This window comes from Lepisma saccharinum, chromosome 8, assembly GCF_977018435.1.
Source record: "Lepisma saccharinum chromosome 8, izLepSacc3.1, whole genome shotgun sequence".
Taxonomy (NCBI): domain Eukaryota; kingdom Metazoa; phylum Arthropoda; class Insecta; order Zygentoma; family Lepismatidae; genus Lepisma; species Lepisma saccharinum.
In genome coordinates, this window is record NC_139236.1 from 69,553,663 (window position 1) to 69,574,725 (window position 21,063).

General features: G+C 35.1%; 1 protein-coding gene across 2 annotated transcripts in view; it reads right to left on the reverse strand.

Annotated features, from left to right (window-relative positions):
• Positions 1-284: 284 nt before the first annotated feature.
• The window catches only part of LOC145991101 (cilia- and flagella-associated protein 206), a 33,428-nt gene continuing 12,649 nt past the window's right edge, over positions 285-21,063 (reverse strand). For both annotated transcript variants that reach the window (XM_083126839.1, XM_083126838.1), the window contains exons 7-13: positions 16,867-16,996; positions 16,074-16,178; positions 15,086-15,262; positions 13,152-13,300; positions 10,871-10,969; positions 1,858-1,993; positions 285-981 (exon numbers count right to left, since the gene is read on the reverse strand). In XM_083126839.1, coding sequence (XP_082982965.1) covers positions 760-981; positions 1,858-1,993; positions 10,871-10,969; positions 13,152-13,300; positions 15,086-15,262; positions 16,074-16,178; positions 16,867-16,996 — 1,018 coding nt within the window. In that variant the 3' untranslated portion in view covers positions 285-759. The remainder of the gene's footprint in view (positions 982-1,857; positions 1,994-10,870; positions 10,970-13,151; positions 13,301-15,085; positions 15,263-16,073; positions 16,179-16,866; positions 16,997-21,063) is intronic.

A 21,063-nucleotide genomic window follows, 5' to 3' on the forward strand; every position in this document is an offset into this window, starting at 1 on the left:
ACACCGTGATGCGTGTTCCTTCAGCTCTCAATACCAAACTAATTTTGCGGCAGGTATAACCAAATATATAGCATATTTTCAATGCAAACGGCTTTTTAAAAATAGTTTCAAATTATCCACATAGCCACATTAATCTTTAAATAAGTGTTTCTTTAATTTGCTCAGTGTTTCAATGAAACAAGTTCATATTGTTTTCTGTTGCAGAAGATGTACTTAGTCAACTAAAGCAGGTATCACACCAAAACAGCATTGCGACTTCATGATTTAATACAAAATACCTGTAGCATTGTTTACCCAACATGTATTGTTGATATTCTTTTTTGTCCATTATATTTACAAATCCTAACCTAAATACTTCAGTGTAATGGGAGTGCTCCAAAATTGTAGGATTTTCGGAAGTAATTCTTGTACAGAAATTATTTACAGCAGCCATTATTTTACTGGCCTAATGCTGCAATACCTTTTCATTTTTACTTCACAACATGAAATATATTAACATAAAACATTAACAAATACATTTAACAAGACAATATAAATAATAGGACAACTTGTAAATAATTTTCCTTTTGTACAGTGGGTTGTAAAGGAACCCTTTCCTGGAAAAAACAATAATAATTTACAAAATCTAACAATAACAGTTTCACTATAGAAAATACTGACACGTAGAAAAGGCCCATAACAAAATGGTGCTCAGTACAGTAATAAAACGTTTCTTTCTCTTTCTGAAATGGGTCAATTTTCATAAAAGCAGCAGAGTTGTTACTCATCAAATGGACGTGTGAGATTTATCACATGTTGTTTGTTATCTTTACGGCCACGAAGACCAAATATGTAATTGGCTGGCTTTGGTACATTAGAATATCCATCCGCTTTGGTTTGAGTCCTCTGCAATTTAGGTAGATAGACCTGTGTGTGGACTTCTTGCCGGAAGTGGCTTTTTAATGTCTGCATGCTGTGGGTTCGTCGCGAACAAATGTCAGCCTACAAAGAGAAGCAAATTTTCAATATTATTTAGTGCTTGGGAAGCTTTCACATGGAAGTGACAATGGTATATGGCACCGAGTAATAAGTGGTGAGCAGGCACGTAGTCAGGGGGATGGCTAAGAGGCTGAAGCACCCCCCCCCCCCAAATTCTACAATTATCTAATTTAAATAGTGTTAATTAATTTTACTTCCTTACCAGGATTAAACATTTTGTATAATAAGTTGTAATGCACTGAGAAACAAAATAAAATTCTGGCTATGGACCTGGTGGTGTGACAATTCATCACAAGAGAGACATCTCATCACACCAAACATTGTAAGTCCCGGAATCTTATGTAGCCAAAACGTGCATAAATAGGTAGAAAAAGTACATACACACTGCACCATGCCATAAAGGCACAGGTGGGAGCATGGAGGTATGCCATTGTCTATCTCTACCTCGGCCAGTTTTGGAGGTGACGTGACTACCTTTACCCCCACCAGGCACTCATTTATTTGATGCTGGTTGACTCCCAGAGCCACTTTATGCAGGGACAAGGCTGGGAAAATTTTGACCATGGATCACCCACCCCAGAACTTAAGCCCAGGTCTCATATGCCTTCCAACTAGACAAAGTATCTGCCAGTCTGGAAAAACCAAGCATTAATGAAGAGAGTTTGCTTGTTAAGTAGTGGCTCACTTCTTTTGTTGTTTTTTTAAAAAGGGCGCTAATACATTGCTTAATAATAATATGCTTCCTCCTTGCTACATGTGTTTGAATTTCTGAGGGATTTTAAGGATAATTTGGAAGTACCAGATCTTCATACTTATCACATCCATGGCATCATTCTCTAAGTACATAACAAAATCAAAATATAAAAGATATTTATGTACCAAGTGAAGTGCTCTTCTCCGTAGCTCCCACTCATTCCACGTGTAGTCTTTCTCAATGTATGAAGGAATGGGATGAAGTTCTGTTTGCACCTCGCAATCCTGCTTTATAATGACATCTTGCTTCTTGCTCCAAACACTGTAAGGAGTGAGCATATAAGCATCAACTACAATATGAGAACATAACTTGTTTACACACAATCTAGATACTGTTTACCCAGACTAGACAATTAAAGCTATGTAAGAAAGTTGCGTGGAATTCAGTTTTTAAAACTACGTGACATTTTAAATAATATTTGTTAAATAGAAAGAGCTGTGAAAACATATTTCAGACAAGTAACAGTTGGGCTGAAAAGTTCGTAGGCTAACATAGTAAAATATTTTTTTGACAAAATTTGATTTTATTATTCAATATAGTTGCCTTCGAGGGCGATACAACGATTATAGCGGTCATACAATTTTTCGATGCCATTTTTATAGTACGATTTCTCTTTAGCCTCAAAATAGGCCTCAGTTTCGGCGATTACCTCTTCATCAGTGCTAAATTTCTTTCCAGCAAGCATTCTTTTAAGGTATGCAAACAGGAAAAAGTCACTGGGGGCCAGATCTGGAGAATATGGTGGATGGGGAAGCAATTTTATTACGGTTGAATATCGCTAAACATTGCTCCGAATCATCAAAACGTTGTTGCTTTTGATCGATTGTGAGCACGTGCGGCACCCATTTTGCACACAGCTTTCGCATGTTCAAATATTCATGCACAATATGTCCAACACGTTCCTTTGATATTTTTAAAGTCTCAGCTATCTCGATCAACTTCACTTTACGATCATTTAAAATTATTTTGTGGACTTTTTTGATGTTTTCGTCGGTAACAGCCTCTTTGGGGCGTCCACTGCGTGCATCGTCTTCGATGCTCATTTCGCCTCGTTTAAATTTAGCAAACCACTTCTCAACGGTTGATTTTCCTGGTGCAGAGTCCGAATAATGTTTATCAAGCCAAGCCTTGGCTTCAATAGTATTTTTTTTCGCCAAAAAGCAATGCTTTATTAACACACGAAATTCTTTTTTATCCATTTTTTTACAATAACAAAAGCTGCTTCACTCACAATGCTATATCTCACGAACTAATTATCCGGCAGCTGTGAAATTTATACACGTATCTTTTGAAGGTTAGTACTAAGTAAAAATCACATGGATTTAATTCTAGTAACGCCATCTATGAGTCAGCCTACGAACTTTTCAGCCCAACTGTTATTAGTGGAATGTTGTTTTGCCCAGTTATATATATACATATACATGGTGTGATTGAAAAATTATTAGACAGGACCAGCCACTGTTAACTGGTTAGTTTTTGTGGGGGTTATGTGTGAGGAAAAGAAAGCTTGTTTTATCCTTGAAGGATCCTGAAAAGGTCACGGCTCTATCTTTGTTCAGATGCGAGCTACAGCCTGTTGAGTGAGGACGTGTGTAGTGTTGTCAGCAGATTTTTGTATGTGCAGAAAAATGGATGAAAAACTGAACAATGTGTGTGTGCGTAATATTTTGCTTGAAAATCAACTTCGGAGACCTATGAACTGTTGAAAATAACTTGCATGTAGGGCAAGTGTTTTTAACTGGTATAGTAAAATTAAAGATGGCCGATAACAGTCGAAGATGATCCTCAGTCCGGTCGCCCTTCCACTTCAAATTCTGATGATAACATTTCCAGCATTCTTGACTTAGTACATTCTGATCGTCCACTTACGGTCAGAGAGGTGGCCAGTGAACTCAATGTTTCTATACAGTTCAGTTAATTTTAACCAAAAAATTAAACATGCGTTGTGTGTGTTCAAAATTCATCCCCAAATTGTTGATGGAGGAGCAGAAGCAACATCACTTTGAATTGTGTCAGGAATTTTAAGTAATTGGGCCAAAAATGATCTGGAGTTGTTAAATGAAGTCATTACGGGTGACAAGTCATGGGTTTGACCCAGAAACTAAAGCCCAATGTTCACAGTGAAAAAGTCCAGGTTTGCTGTGCGTGAAGAAAATGCCAATGCTTGCTTGCTTTTCTTTTTCTCAATAGTACCAGTATTCAAAATTCATCCCCAAATTGTTGATGGAGGAGCAGAAGCAACATCACTTTGAATTGTGTCAGGAATTTTAAGTAATTGGGCCAAAAATGATCTGGAGTTGTTAAATGAAGTCATTACAGGTGACAAGTCATGGGTTTGACCCAGAAAAAGTCCAGGTTTGCTGTGCGTGAAGAAAATGCCAATGCTTGCTTGCTTTTTTATTCTCAATAGTACCAGTATTGTGCACCAGGAATATGCCCCTCAGGGGCAGACAGTCAAGTTCCCCAACCTCCCTATTCTCCAGATCTAGCCCCAGCAGACTACCTATTTCCAAAATTGAAATTGCTGCTCAAGGGGAAGCAGTTTGAGTCAGTTGAAGAGATCCAGGCTAATATGGCAATGTGTCTTAACACCCTCAAGAAGGAGGACTTCCAGGAATGCTTCCAAAAGTGGAAACACTGTTAATCAGTGTGTTCAATCAGAAGGGGACTACTTTGAAGAGGATTCATCACAATAACCTGTAAGTACTGTAATCTGAACCAGCCACAGCAGCTGTCATTAGGGCATCTGACTAATATACAACAACAATGAAAGAAGGGAAGCAGTTAATGTCACTGGTAAAATAGAAACTAAGAACATTGACAACAGATTATTTATAAATCTTACGGATATTGAGGTACCTGATGAGTATATAGAAATTTTTCAATTTGGAATGAAATTTTCAGTTGGTTGTGCTTATATACACAAGGAAGATTTTATGATTTCAATAGAGAAAGCACTGAATTTCTTAGATGATGAGGAGGAAAAGAGAAAATTACGAAGTCTCACACATGATGCTCTTGATGAATGGTTAAGTTTTGAATACAACAGAAGAAATAACAGAGGTTCAAAATACACAGAACGGGAGAAAGAGCATATAAGGTTGGGGAAATAAGTTCATGGTTTCAAGATCTGGTTGAAAGAAAACGACATTTTCTTAATATAATCGGACAAGGAAAATAAACCTGTCTTTATCCAAATTAAGGACTATAAAGAAAAAATGGAAGAACGTTTCAAAGTAAACAACTTCACAGAAACCTCTCGAAACCCTATAACTGAAATAATAAATGAGGTAAAGAAAGTAATTGAAAGCAGTATCACGATACCAAGAGAAATGAAGAAAAAACTCATTGTCAAAAATTCAACCCTGCCGATTGCCTTTGGACTACCAAAAACTCACAAACCAGGAACTCCAATACGACCCATCATTGCAATTTTCACACATCCTGCATACAAACTATCCAAATATTTAGTTGAAAGACTGGCTATAATTAAACAACAAACATCATTCAGTGTTAAAAATGCATATGAAGTGAAACAGAAACTAAAAAATATTGTTTGGAATAGTGAGTATCGTATTGCAAGTTTTGATGTTGAAAATTTATATCCTAGTGTCCCAATATAAGATGCCACAGATGCATTACACAGATGGCTTGTTGAGATGAAGGTTAACCCAGTAGAATCATGGGAAATGGTTCGATGGTTTACTGTATGTGCAAATTACAATTACTTTATATTTGATGGCAAAATCTATCAGCAAAGTAATGGTCTATCAATGGGAAACCCAGTAGCCGGAATCATCTCCAGCATTTTCCTTCATTACATAGAATCTCCAATTGTTAATGCGATAGGTGCGGACATCAAACTCTACATCAGATATGTAGATGATGTGCTAATTATTGCTAAAAATGATAACACCATCATGGACGTATTTAAATTGTTAAATGAATCACATCGTCGCATAAAATTCACTTGCGAACCCATGAATAACAATGTAATTTCTTTCCTTGATCTGCAAATTAAGACAACTGACTCAACAATTCAAACATCAGTCCATAGGAAAAAATTAGCGGGGGAAAAATACATCCATGCCAATACAGAACATTCGCGTATAACAATGGATAACATATTTTTAATTTTTTTCCTGAGAGCACAAAGACTATGTTCTAATAATGAGGGTATCAAAAATGAAGAAGAAAGGCATTTAATATAGCAAAAGAAAATGGCTTTCACACTAACAGAATAAACCAAATAAAAAAACAAGTCGCAAGAAAACTAAAGGAAAAGAGAAATACAGACAAAGATAAAAAATCTGTTGAAAAGAAATTTGTGTGCATTCCATTCCACAAGGGATTCTCACATAAATTTGCAAAAATTTTTAGAAGTTTTAATTTCAAAATTGTTTTTAAATCACCAAGAAGTTTGGAATGTACATTTAATGAATTCAAAATGAGGAACTCTCTACCAGATGTGGAAACCACAGGAATATATAATATAAATTGTTCATGTTCAAAGGATTATGTGGGACAAACAGCAAGGAAAATGGCAATAAGATGGCACGAACACGATTTGGACATTATAAATCTAAACCCAAGAACTCATATCATCGAAGAGAAGCATTTGATTAAAAAGAGAAGGGTTTTAAAAAGATTAATGGGAAACACAGAGTTGAATGTCTGGGAAGCTTCGTTCATTGCAGAAGAACACTGGAATAAATTAAATAATGAAAATGGTAACATAGATCCAGTATGGAGTTTTCTTTTTCACAAATGGAGTAAGCCACCATCTTTAAAATTTAATGTAACAGAAAACATCAAGAGACTTTGTGAAAACAATGATGAATTTGAATTACCTGATGATATTTGGGATTCATCATTTTTAAAAAAAATCTGAAATAAAAATAAAACAGACGGCTTTTTTCACAGTTAAGTTGCTATATTACAACAATGTAACATTGACAACATCCATTATATAACGGATTCTTTTTGTTTAAAAAATTACTAACCATTGTTATAACTAGGGCTAGGATTTTGATGACCTAAAAATTCGTAAAAAAATGCCCTTAAAAATGCATTTATGACCTAAAAATTGCCAAAAAATGACTTTAAAAATGACCTAAAAACCGTTAAAAATTCCAAAGTAAAATTTTATTTGCACTTCAAATTACAGCAACTCTAGTATGCAACTTTTGACAAATTATGAGAGGTTACTGTTCAGTTTTGAGTTGCAGTGTGTAACGAATATTTTCTGTAAATTTTCAAAAAGAAATGAATGACGATTGTCAGCTAGCACACTTTTATACATAGAAAAGCTCCTTTCAACATCAACAGAGGTAATAGGGGCATATTTAAAACATACAATGTCACTTGGTTCTAATTCGGTTTCAGAGTCTGGCAATGAAAACGTTTTCCCACACAATACGTCACGAATAGAACATATTATTGTGTATCCTGCATTTTTCCCTAGCACTTTCTGCATCTTTTCTCTCACTTGTATTCCAACAGTACCTGGAACTGCTTCCAAATTATCCTGAACTTTGTTAAGGACATTAACTTGATCAACCAATGTAGCTCCAGATGTCTCGAGTGAAGTTATGGCAGAAGGTAGGAAGCCAAAGTTGGACTTTATATAGCATAATTTTCCCTCCATTTCGGGATCAGCCAAGAGTTCCTGTGCTTGTCTTATACACAATGCTTCACTGCTGTCAAACGAGGTTACAACTTCTTTCACAACTTTATAATTTTCACAATAGTAACCACAAGCCTCTAACCATGAACCCCATCTAGTAAGAATAGGAGCTGGTGGCAAAGGCACATCAGGTGCATGAGACCTAAAAGCTAACACTCGTGATGGGGACTTGAGGAAAATCTTCTTAATGTTTGCAATCAGTTGGTCTACATCAGGAAAGTGACTTCGCAGTTCTTCAGCAATACGGTGACACGCATGTGCAAGACATGTTACATGTACCATTTTCGAGTACAGAGCTTTCAGAGAATTCCCTGCTTTAACCATGTACGGTGCCGCATCTGTTACGAAAAGCAACACCTTGTCATATTGAATGCCGTCGGGTCACAATAACTGCATCGCGTTATTGAAAACTTTGCTGATCGTTGAATAATTCACTTTTTCTAGATATTCACAATTTATTAGAAACACTTGAGTAGACTCGGATTCCTGCATTGTACCAATCACTACATTTGCAATGTACCGTCCGAGTGAGTCGGTACTTTCGTCAATAGACACCCATATTTTTTTACCATGAATTTTCTGCCGAATTTGATCCATTGTTTGGTTGTAGCATTTCTTGACATAATTTTTCCTTAGCGTGGAAGAATCTGGTATCGATTTCCCAGTATGTTTTTCCAAAAATGCTCGAAGTTTAGGATTATTTAGTTTACTTAGAGGAATGTCAGCAGAAATAAAAGCGTAGCACAGTTCTTCCGAAATAACAGAGGATTTGGAGGAACACTCACCCATTAACAATTGCACCGTTCTCTTCTGATCTTGAATTTGCTTCAGAGCTGCCTTGTGTTTTTCGCGGTTGACATTTTGCTCCACCGTGAATTTCTTTTCCGCAGCAACTCTTACACCACAAAGCTGACAGAATAATACTGATCCGTCCGTACTGAACGTATTTTCACCATACTGGGACACAAACTGTTTTAATTTGTACTGTGTACTTTGCTTGGTTTTTGGCATCTTGTCCAATGCTTCGAAAACCTGCTCTACTGAACACTGTACCAAAGTAAATTCTCGCAATAAACAGGAACTTCGACAATGGCCAGATCACACGTTCCATCCATTCACTTTCAAGGAACACAACAATTGGTCTGAGCAGATTAGAAGATAAGATTAGGCAGGGCAACGACTTTCTTCTCCTGGGGCAAAATTGCAAGCTGTTTTGAACTTCTAACAATTGAATTTCATTGTAAGGAAATCGTTATATTCGTGTTGTTTATTTTCTTCTGAGACGGATGGAAGGTAGCTGCGGTTTCATATATTTTAAATTGTCTAGGGAAGATATGAAAAAATAGGATATTTATTCATCTTAATCCTTTCACGTTAATGCTGCCCATGCACTCGCAGCGTACAAGTGCTCTGGAAAACTAAGAAAATAAAAAAAATGACCAAAAAATGACTTAAAATGCCAAAAAATGACTTATACAACCCATAATGGCAAAAAATGCAAAAAAATGCCCCAACAAATAGTGCTTAAAACCTTCAGCACGACATGAAACATATAAATATTAAAAGATTTGGGTTTCTTATTCACCAGAAAAAAGATGCAATTTCATCAAAATCCTAGCCCTAGTTATAACTGTATCTTTAGTCAAAATGAAAAAAAATGTCTGATGAAAGGAGCGTGTGTTCTCCTGAAACGTCACAAAGAAAAACTGTTTTCTTATGCTTGTAATAACCGTAAACTACAGGAAAATAATACTATGTGAGAGACCTGGGTTTGAGAAGGGTGGAGGGAAATGGTCATAAAGAGAGTTTACAGGATTCGTGTTTGGAAACCTGGTGAGAGAGACATGGATGAAAGGACAATGTTTATATGAACCACAAAGAAGCTGGCAAGGAAGGTGAAGATTGGATTGATCTAGCTCAGGCGATCCCTACCATCAGCAAAAAGAAATTGTTCACCTGTAGGTGAGTAAAAGGTACTCTCTTGAAATGTAGTGTTAGGCAGAAAGAAGTAGAAGTACTAGACAATGGATAATATTCAATTAACACTGCATGCTAATAACCTGTAATTATGTACAAAATTCTGCCATTTTGTTATTTTTAAGAATATAAATGTATACTTTGTATGTTCTGTTTCTACATAGTTAAAGTTCAAAATTTTCAGCCTCGGCTGGACCTTTGGCCGATGCCAGGGCAGATGTTCTTGAATTTTCCTTTCCTTTCGAAAAGCCAGTATGATATGTTAAAATCTTAAAAAAGATACATATGCTTAGAATTCCTTCTAGAGCAATCATGTCAATCTTCATTGGTTTGTTTTCACTGTTGTCTACATATTATCAATAGTTTAATAGGAATACATAGCCACAAAATATCTAAACAGTGAAAGCAAACCAAATGAAGATTAACACGAAAGCTCTAAGCATTCCAAGCACATGTAATTTTTTTTCAGATTTTGAATATCAGCAATTTTCGGAAAGAGGAAAATTCAAAAACAGTTGCCCTGGCATTGGCCAAAGGTAAAGCGAATGCACGGTTGCTATGCGTTTGGAAACAGGGAATTGTCACGGAATTTTGCAGATTGTCTGGAATTTATGTGCATTTCGGAGTCTGCAAGAGAAAAAGTTGCAAAATGATCAAGCAGTTTACTTCCACTTCTGGATTCACTCCTTGTAATTCCACTCCCAAAAAAGATTCAGTTTAGAAACTTGTTTCATTCATTCTTATGATTCTCAGTCTTGTGCAAAATTATTTCCTTTGAATTTCTGTAATAAATTTTCACTTTTATAATATTAGTTGTTAGAAAGAATATCAAGTAAATCTTGCAGTCCAGATATCTGATTGATAACTAAAATACATTGACAATATGATCATAATTATCGGGAAGGTTGGTGAAGATGAGGTTATCTTAGTCTTGTTGGCATTTCCTATATAATTCCTATATACAAGAAAAAATTCTCCAGATGCTATGTACTTATAAATAAAAGCAAAAAAGCAGCATTTTTTAAAACACTATAAATCAACCAGAAAATAAAAAAATGTGTATGGTTTATGAACTTTTATATTTTGGAGATTTGTTATGGTGAAATAATGTACCTCTTATACCTTAGTCTGAAGGCTAGATGCACGTGATTGTAGCATCCAATGCATTTGATGCCGATTGTAATTTTACATTTTGCTCTTCAAATTTTCATGAGTTCTTGTGTGTAGAATGAAACTTGCTAAAAAAAAAAAGTTGTGAAAGTGAATATTCATAATATAATTAACTGATTATATATTTAATTGAAAAACACAAAGTTCAAAAGCAAAAATCATGATGATAAACATGTCTAAAAAAAATCATTCTTGGACTGGAAAACCTGGAAATGTCGGGGATGTTCATAATAAAAAATCCGTAGCAACCCTGCAATGGCAGTCATCTAGTAATAAATATCACCTTGTAATCCAAAATTACTTACAGTCCCTGCTGTGTAATTTTGGAAAGTTCGTTCTCCATCTCAAGGAATGAAATCATTGCTGGGGTCTTCCTTATGGCATCAATGGCCTTCATGTTGTTGCTACAATAAAAATTACCCACGTAAGTAACTTAATATACCATCAAAATTAAGGTACACTTACACCATCCAACTATGAATGTGGCAGTATCCAGAGTAATGATTTTAGTGTTTTCTATGTGTAGAACAAAGAAGGTAAAGCTATGCTGGTTGACATTCATAAGTTATTTTCCTGTAGTTTACGGTTATTACAAGCATAAGAAAAACAGTTTTTTCCTTTGTGACGTTTCAGGAGAACACACGCTCCTTTCATCAGACATTTATTTTCATTTTGACTAAAGATACAGTTATAACAATGGTTAGTAATTTTTAAACAAAAAGAATCTGTTATATAATGGATGTTGTCAATGTTACATTGTTGTAATATAGCAACTTAACTGTGTATGGAATGTACATTTAATGAATTCAAAATGAGGAACTCGCTACCAGATGTGGAAACCACAGGAATATATAATATAAGTTGTTCATGTTCGAAAGATTATGTGGGACAAACGGCAAGGAAAATGGCAATAAGATGGCACGAACACGATTTGGACATTATAAATCTAAACCCAAGAACAGGTTTGTCAACTCATATCATCGAAGAGAAGCATTTGATTAAAAACAGAAGGGTTTTAAAAAGATTAACGGGAAACACAGAGTTGAATGTCTGGGAAGCCTCATTCATTGCAGAAGAACACTGGAATAAATTAAATAATGAAAATGGTAACATAGATCCAGTGTGGAGTTTTCTTTTTCACAAATGGAGTAAGCCACCATCTTTAAAATTTAATGTAACAGAAAACATCAAGAGACTTTGTGAAAACAATGATGAATTTGAATTACCTGATGATATTTGGGATTCATAATTTTAAAAAATCTAAAATAAAAATAAAATAGACTGTTTTTTTTTTGTTTTTTTTTCACAGTTAAGTTGCTATATTACAACAATGTAACATTGACAACATCCATTATATAACAGATTCTTTTTGTTTAAAAATTACTAACCATTGTTATAACTGTATCTTTAGTCAAAATGAAAATAAATGTCTGATGAAAGGAGCGTGTGTTCTCCTGAAACGTCACAAAGGAAAAAACTGTTTTTCTTATGCTTGTAATAACCGTAAACTACAGGAAAATAATTTTATCATGCAAGCAATACGTACATACAAGAAAAACTATGACATTCATAAGGCTACTTGGAACATGTCTTTGCATAGAAACAAACTGTTTTGTATATCAGATTAAAATAATATTCCTTATCTTTCAACATAAAGTGCAAAATGAGAGAAGATATAATGGGATATGAAGATGTTTGGAAGGGTAGTCAGTGCAATGCACTACAAAGCCAGAAGTCCCGGGTTTCAACTGTGTATGGCTTGGGTGTGTCATTATGTGTGATTTTATTTATTAGCATTCATTTCACAGATTAACCTGTTAAGTAGAAACCAATGTAAAATAAAAATAGAAAGAAAGATAATTAACATGTGGAATATGCATTTTCTAAAATAAGTATATATTGTTTATTTAATTAAATTGCATGTTCCTGTAAATAATAAGTCTGCATCCCCTATGGTGGTTGGAAATATTTAGCCCATACACATATACACCTATGTTTAAAAATAATTTACTGGAACCTATCCCACAGCAACATGTCTTATGTGGTCAAAAATGATTGTCGAAGCACACCATGTAATGTACAATGACATTCATGTGAATAACCCCCTCCCCCTCCCCTAAAAACTTTCTGGGTGCTCTTCTTTTGAAGCATAGGTATATATGCATCATTATGGGTATGAACATGGTTCAATAATTTTATTAACCTATTTTTTTCAAGCATAGGTACACTATGCACTATTTTCTTACCCATTCTGTCATTCAAAAAGCTTTTTTCTCCTTCAAATGTTGAACACCCGTGACTTCAACAGTGTTTCAAAGGCAACAGATCCCATTGCAGTAGCCCTGACAGACAATTCCACACAGGTTAACCAGCGACAGTGAAAAATCAGGTAAAACCAGGGCTGACTCGGTAGCTCAGTTAGTAGAGCAATAACATGGCATGCCAGGCATCCGGGTTCAAGTCCTGGTCAAGCCTTCATTTTTCACTGAAATTCCTACATGTAATATTCCTCTTAAGAATAATAACAATGAGGCCAGACATTAATGACCTAAATGCTGGGAGAAAAGTATTATATTTCATCGTTACCAGTCAATGTCTCTGGAGAATTCCTTGGCTGCTTCTGGTGAAGAAAAGACATAGTAAGTGTCTTTCCACTGAACCACGCCCATGTTTGGATTTGCTGGAAGTAGAACCCCTTCTCCTCTTGCAAGAGCCCAAGCGCAGAAACCAAGATACTGAAATAAATAGGAAAAAAATGTGTATTTTGTGTCTGTCCCATGTAAAGCCAAGTTTTTCAATCAGATTTCATCAGAGTATTGTAACTGAAGTGTAGTTACAACATTTACAGATAAGTTGGTAGGACTATTAATACATTTACAGCTTGTTAATGGCAATAGGATTTGTAATTACATGAATATAAACTGGAAGATAGTAATTAGTGACAATGGCAAATTGGGATGTTGGCTTTAAAACAAAGGTACCAATAGGTATAATTCATATTATAATTATATTTCCATAATAACTATTACTGAAGTTCAGAATTTTATCATTTTTGAATTATTCTTATGAACGCATCAAATATTCTGTTAATTAACTTTCTTATGAACATAAAAATTAGCCTCATCACTGTGAAGGATTTTCATTCCAGTGGAAGCATCACACTATTGTTGGAAACAACCAGTCACAAAATTCAACCCTTCGGGATTATCCGTGATTAAAATCATGTGTAATGGCATGCGAACTTCTCTCCCTAGACGTCAGTATGATCTTGATGCGCTACCGATGCATTAGAGCCATTTTAATGCTTTTATCTTGACACCTCGAAAAGGACCAAATTGGTACAATAATTCATTCATAACTTTGTACTGGTTAGAGATACGTTGAAATAACCTTCACTACTGCATTTCTCGGGAGATTCTAGCCTGATTTGATATATCATATCACCCCACTCTCATTTAACATTTTGAAGTTGAATTTAAGATGGCGGCCATCATCGTCATATGCCCATAACATTTTCCTCCCACCCCCATTACAAACCTGCAGTGTTAGTTTTGTGGAACACTATGTCATTCAACTTTTATTCGGTTGTCTCCACACTCTTGGACGATCTTGTATATTACAATGAATGCAAGAGGGGGAGACCTTCCATTTTTCGTAGAAAATACCTATCTGGTAAGATTCAAGTGGTATTCCCAGTATGGTGGTAGGGGGTTGTTATGGTCACACCCCCCTCCCCTGTACAAAAAAATCTGGGCATACTACTGTAAGATATGTTCTGGAAATATCTCAATTAGACATAACTCCTGCAATAAATACGATCTTAAAGTTGCCAGACAAAACTTGCATTTATAATAGTCAGAGACTTAATTGATTGATTGATTGATTGATTTAGTTTATTTTACTTCGCGTTTTGTGCCTCTTGGCTAATTTGCGAAGATGGGGATGAGTGATGAAATGATGAAATTGATGAATGGACATTCACAAACAACCAAGCCCGACCAGGATTCGAACCCGGGACCCAATCATTAATAAATGATTATAAATATGTGGAAATTTCTTTAGTTTTACTAAATTGTAAAAATAAATTGACTTATGTACTTGATTCATACTAATTACTTTTTTGATGCTTTTTGTATTATTTTTCATTGTACTTTTTATGCTTACTACCTCTTCTTAGGGGCCCTAACTCCACATCCCCTATACGCCTTAATGGCATGGTGCAAAAGCACAGGGGAGCACTTTACTTTTTTACCTATTCTTATAATTTTGATAATGGCTAGGGTTTAACCCACGAAGCCAAAATGCATGTTGAATAAAGACCTGCCTATATTCTTCTTTTGTGCATTATCTATTTGTTCTGCTACAGAAACTCAATCACATTCCTTTCATCCATTTGTAGAAATGTATAAACTGCAATATTCTCAAGATCTTGCAAAAATAGCTATCACCCTCCTTGCATAAAAAAATACTCCCAAAAATTGCTTACTCAGCGTAATGCTTCATTTGAAATACTATCTAACCTGAAGTGAAAGATGTTCAAAGTCTTTGATGTTGGCTGGGTCTATAACCTCACCATCTTCAATGTCAAGTTGATCAATTATAATCCCAGTTGTTTCTTCCAGTCTCCTTGCATCAGATAACACTTCCGTGTCCTCAAGTAATTCTTCAATGAGGGTCTTGTCCATATCATCAGCTTGCTGGGAAGAAAAAAAAATGCTTTCAAGATGTACACAAGTTTCAAGTCTTAACAAGATGCTTCCAGTCAAGTTAGAATATGAATATCTCCTACACATGTATTCATATGATACCCAACTACAGACTGGCCAGGTTTTAGCGTGTTAAGGTAAAAAAGAATGTACTCTCATGTGATGATGGCCATGTCGATTTGTCTGTCAGTCCATGTCAACTACTGGTATCTCAAGACTAGCAGAGCTATAAAGACAAAAATTTGTGGACTGATAGCCATAGCAAATAGTAGCTCGATGCAACATAAAAAACTTGATTAGGATGTGCCAACCCCAAGGTGGAGTGGTTATCACAGCATACTACAACACCAGGGGTCCCGGGTTTGATTCCGGGATGTGACATGAGTGTTCTTTTGAGTGCCCCTTCATCAATTTTATCATATCATCACTTATCCTCATCTTCATAATTAGTCAAAATTGGCAGAAATGTGAAGTAAAATAAATCGATTGGGATGTGTGTCTGGCCATAAGGTAACCATCGATCAAAAATGATCTATCGATATTGAAGGTTCCAATGTGAAGTTAAAGATCTACCAGAAGTTAGTATCGCACTATGCAATGCTGTCCATTGGATTCAATAAAAAATCAACAATTATTAAATTTTTAATGTGATAATATATCTGAAACCATTACAACATTCTAATCAATAATCAAAGCCAATGGACACAACTTCTCAGAAACTATTCAAAATGGAAACAATTTGGTGGAATGAAATTATTTGATGATAAAGAAAACCTAAGATGGAAACATGAAGATCACTCACCTGCATGTGGGTTTGAAGATTCCATGCCAAGTGGTTGATGTTGCTCAGCAGAACAATCTCATCCTGCATTCTGAACCAGGACTGTGATAAGTCAATGAATTGAGGCTGCAAGATGTACAATAAAAGCAATGATGTTCACTATACAATATTCCATACACCTATGTTTGCAATGTGTATAACCGTACCATACCACAATGCTTGCAAATATTTAAAAAAAATGTAAAAGAAAAGGCTTTCGTAAATGTAAATGAGAAAATCGTGACTCAACCAGGGATCAAACATGGGTCTTTGCCATTCCTTATCGATGGGAATTTTCAGTGAACATGGATTCTATATTATCAGGAGGCTAGAGGTTGCTTTGGCTCAATGGTAGAGCTCTGGTACCCAGCTTGATTTCTGCTTGAGCCACACAGTTTTTCAATAGATTGATGAAAGTGTAAAACTGTTCTGCAAAGCAGCACACGCAAGTCCGTCGAAGCTGCATGTTAACAAAAGCAGCACACACAAGCCTGTTGAAGCTGCATGTTGACAAAAGCAGCACACACAAGCCTGTCGAAGCTGCATGTTAACAAAAGCAGCACACACAAGCCTGTCGAAGCTGCATGTTAACAAAAGCAGCACACACAAGCCCGTCAAAACTGCATGTTAACAAAAGCAGCACACACAAGCCCGTCGAAGCTGTATGTTAACCAAAAAACATTGACCAGGCTACAGCTCAGGCCCATAACATATGGTTAGAATTTATGCTTGTTACAAAAACAGGAAATAGTACCAAAGCAGAGAAATTACTCACATAAACCTGTATTGTAGGAATAGCTGTTCTGTATAGAACTGTCTCATTAATTTGTTTGAGTCTTGTCTGGAAATGTTCATGAATTCTTGAATACTCTTCATTGCACAACTCAACAGCAGAGAGCAGCTTCCTGAAACACAAATTTCAATGTAGAGAGCTGAGGTGTATTCTTGCCTTGTACATGGTAACAAACATTTTACAGTAAATTGCTAATCATTTGTCACACCATATCACCTTGGCGTTGTTCAAATTTTTAATCTAAAGAAAAAAGCTGGATACATATATGAAATAAATATGGTATGTATTTGCTCAACAGCATTGCTGAATTTCATACAACTCAAGATAAATTTTTATTTGATGTTGTACATATTTCAACTGTAGTTATCTAATAATGATATTCCCATGCATAATTTTGTTCAAGACATTGCTTACTTTTAATGATTGCAATTTTCTTTTCAGTTTGTCATTATCTTAGATTAGCAAATAACCATCCTTAATGCCTCAGTGTTTGATGTTCTGAGCAACCAGAAGTGTCACACCTTTTTTTATTTTTACTCCTCTTATTTGTGTAAAGTGCATAGATATGATTTTATTGCAGTTTTAATGCACAATCAGATAACAGCAGCAATGTGATGAAATGTGGCAACCATGCATCATTTCATGAAAGAGCTGCTTAGCAGGCTCTGTCCCCCCAAAGAGTTGTTCATAGGCTTCAAAATTGAAAATAGCTATAATATTAAACAAATAAAAAATGGAATGTTGGACATCAGCTGGGGCGTTACCCCCACACAGTGGCGGCCGGCAGCAACTATGATGGGTAGTGCCAACGTGATCAAGTAAATAGAAAAAAAAACCTCCGCAATGCCCCTCGCCCCCTCCTTGAGGTTGCGCCACTAGCCAAGATGTTTGTCCTCGTTTGGTAACGTGGAAAACAACATGTGTTTAAGTAATAACGTACTAATCCGATTCATCTTCACTCACTAACCTATCTTTATACACTACAGGAAACTTCCCTAAAAATATAACAATAGTTTTTCTTGTATGTACGCATTGCTTGCATGATAAAATTATTTTCCTGTAGTTTACGGTTATTACAAGCATAAGAAAAACAGTTTTTTCCTTTGTGACGTTTCAGGAGAACACACGCTCCTTTCATCAGACATTTATTTTCATTTTGACTAAAGATACAGTTATAACAATGGTTAGTAATTTTTAAAACAAAAAGAATCTGTTATATAATGGATGTTGTCAATGTTACATTGTTGTAATATAGCAACTTAACTGTGAAAAAAAAAAACAGTCTATTTTATTTTTATTTTAGATTTTTTAAAATTATGAATCCCAAATATCATCAGGTAATTCAAATTCATCATTGTTTTCACAAAGTCTCTTGATGTTTTCTGTTACATTAAATTTTAAAGATGGTGGCTTACTCCATTTGTGAAAAAGAAAACTCCACACTGGATCTATGTTACCATTTTCATTATTTAATTTATTCCAGTGTTCTTCTGCAATGAATGAGGCTTCCCAGACATTCAACTCTGTGTTTCCCGTTAATCTTTTTAAAACCCTTCTCTTTTTAATCAAATGCTTCTCTTCGATGATATGAGTTGACAAACCTGTTCTTGGGTTTAGATTTATAATGTCCAAATCGTGTTCGTGCCATCTTATTGCAATTTTCCTTGCCGTTTGTCCCACATAATCTTTCGAACATGAACAACTTATATTATATATTCCTGTGGTTTCCACATCTGGTAGCGAGTTCCTCATTTTGAATTCATTAAATGTACATTCCAAACTTCTTGGTGATTTAAAAACAATTTTGAAATTAAAACTTCTAAAAATTTTTGCAATTTTATGTGAGAATCCCTTGTGGAATGGAATGCACACAAATTTCTTTTCAACAGATTTTTCATCTTTGTCTGTATTTCTCGTTTCCTTTAGTTTTCTTGCGACTTGTTTTTTGATTTGGTTTATTCTGTTAGTGTGAATGCCATTTTCTTTTGCTATATTAAATGCCTTTCTTCTTCATTTTTGATACCCTCATTATTAGAACATAGTCTTTGTGCTCTCAGGAAAAAAATTAAAAATATGTTATCCATTGTTATACGCGAATGTTCTGTATTGGCATGGATGTATTTTTCCCCCGCTAATTTTTTCCTATGGACTGATGTTTGAATTGTTGAGTCAGTTGTCTTAATTTGCAGATCAAGGAAAGAAATTACATTGTTATTCATGGGTTCGCAAGTGAATTTTATGCGACGATGTGATTCATTTAACAATTTAAATACGTCCATGATGGTGTTATCATTTTTAGCAATAATTAGCACATCATCTACATATATGATGTAGAGTTTGATGTCCGCACCTATCGCATTAACAATTGGAGATTCTATGTAATGAAGGAAAATGCTGGAGATGATTCCGGCTACTGGGTTTCCCATTGATAGACCATTACTTTGCTGATAGATTTTGCCATCAAATATAAAGTAATTGTAATTTGCACATACAGTAAACCATCGAACCATTTCCCATGATTCTACTGGGTTAACCTTCATCTCAATAAGCCATCTGTGTAATGCATCTGTGGCACCTTCTATTGGGACACTAGGATATAAATTTTCAACATCAAAACTTGCAATACGATACTCACTATTCCAAACAATATTTTTTAGTTTCTGTTTCACTTCATATGCATTTTTAACACTGAATGGTGTTTGTTGTTTAATTAGAGCAAGTCTTTCAACTAAATATTTGGATAGTTTGTATGCAGGATGTGTGAAAGTTGCAATGATGGGTCGTATTGGAGTTCCCGGTTTGTGAGTTTTTGGTAGTCCAAAGGCAATCGGCAGGGTTGAATTTTTGACAATGAGTTTTTTCTTCATTTCTCTTGGTATCGTGATACTGCTTTCAATTACTTTCTTTACCTCATTTATTATTTTAGTTATAGGGTTTCGAGAGGTTTCTGTGAAATTGTTTAATTTGAAACATTCTTCCATTTTTTCTTTATAGTCCTTAATTCGGATAAGGACAGGTTTATTTTCCTTGTCCGATTTTATTAAGAAAATGTCGTTTTCTTTCAACCAGATCTTGAAACCATGAACTTTTTTTCCCAACCTTATATGCTCTTTCTCCCGTTCTGTGTATTTTAGACCTCTGTTAGTTCTTCTGTTGTATTCAAAACTTAAACGTTCATCAAGAGCATCATGTGTGAGACTTCGTAATTTTCTTTTTTCCTCCTCATCATCTAAGAAATTCAGTGATTTCTCTATTGAAATCACGAAATCTTCCTTGTGTATATAAGCACTACCAACTGAAAATTTCATTCCGAATTGAAAAATTTCTATATACTCATCAGGTACCTCAATATCCGTAAGATTTATATACAACAGATTATTTATAAATCTTACGGATATTGAGGTACCTGATGAGTATATAGAAATTTTTCAATTCGGAATGAAATTTTCAGTTGGTAGTGCTTATATACACAAGGAAGATTTCGTGATTTCAATAGAGAAAGCACTGAATTTCTTAGATGATGAGGAGGAAAAAAGAAAATTACGAAGTCTCACACATGATGCTCTTGATGAACTTTTAAGTTTTGAATACAACAGAAGAACTAACAGAGGTCCAAAATACACAGAACGGGAGAAAGAGCATATAAGGTTGGGAAAAAAAGTTCATGGTTTCAAGATCTGGTTGAAAGAAAACGACATTTTCTTAATAAAATCGGACAAGGAAAATAAACCTGTCCTTATCCGAATTAAGGACTATAAAGAAAAAATGGAAGAATGTTTCAAATTAAACAATTTCACAGAAACCTCTCGAAACCCTATAACTAAAATAATAAATGAGGTAAAGAAAGTAATTGAAAGCAGTATCACGATACCAAGAGAAATGAAGAAAAAACTCATTGTCAAAAATTCAACCCTGCTGATTGCCTTTGGACTACCAAAAACTCACAAACCGGGAACTCCAATACGACCCATCATTGCAACTTTCACACATCCTGCATACAAACTATCCAAATATTTAGTTGAAAGACTTGCTCTAATTAAACAACAAACACCATTCAGTGTTAAAAATGCATATGAAGTGAAACAGAAACTAAAAAATATTGTTTGGAATAGTGAGTATCGTATTGCAAGTTTTGATGTTGAAAATTTATATCCTAGTGTCCCAATAGAAGGTGCCACA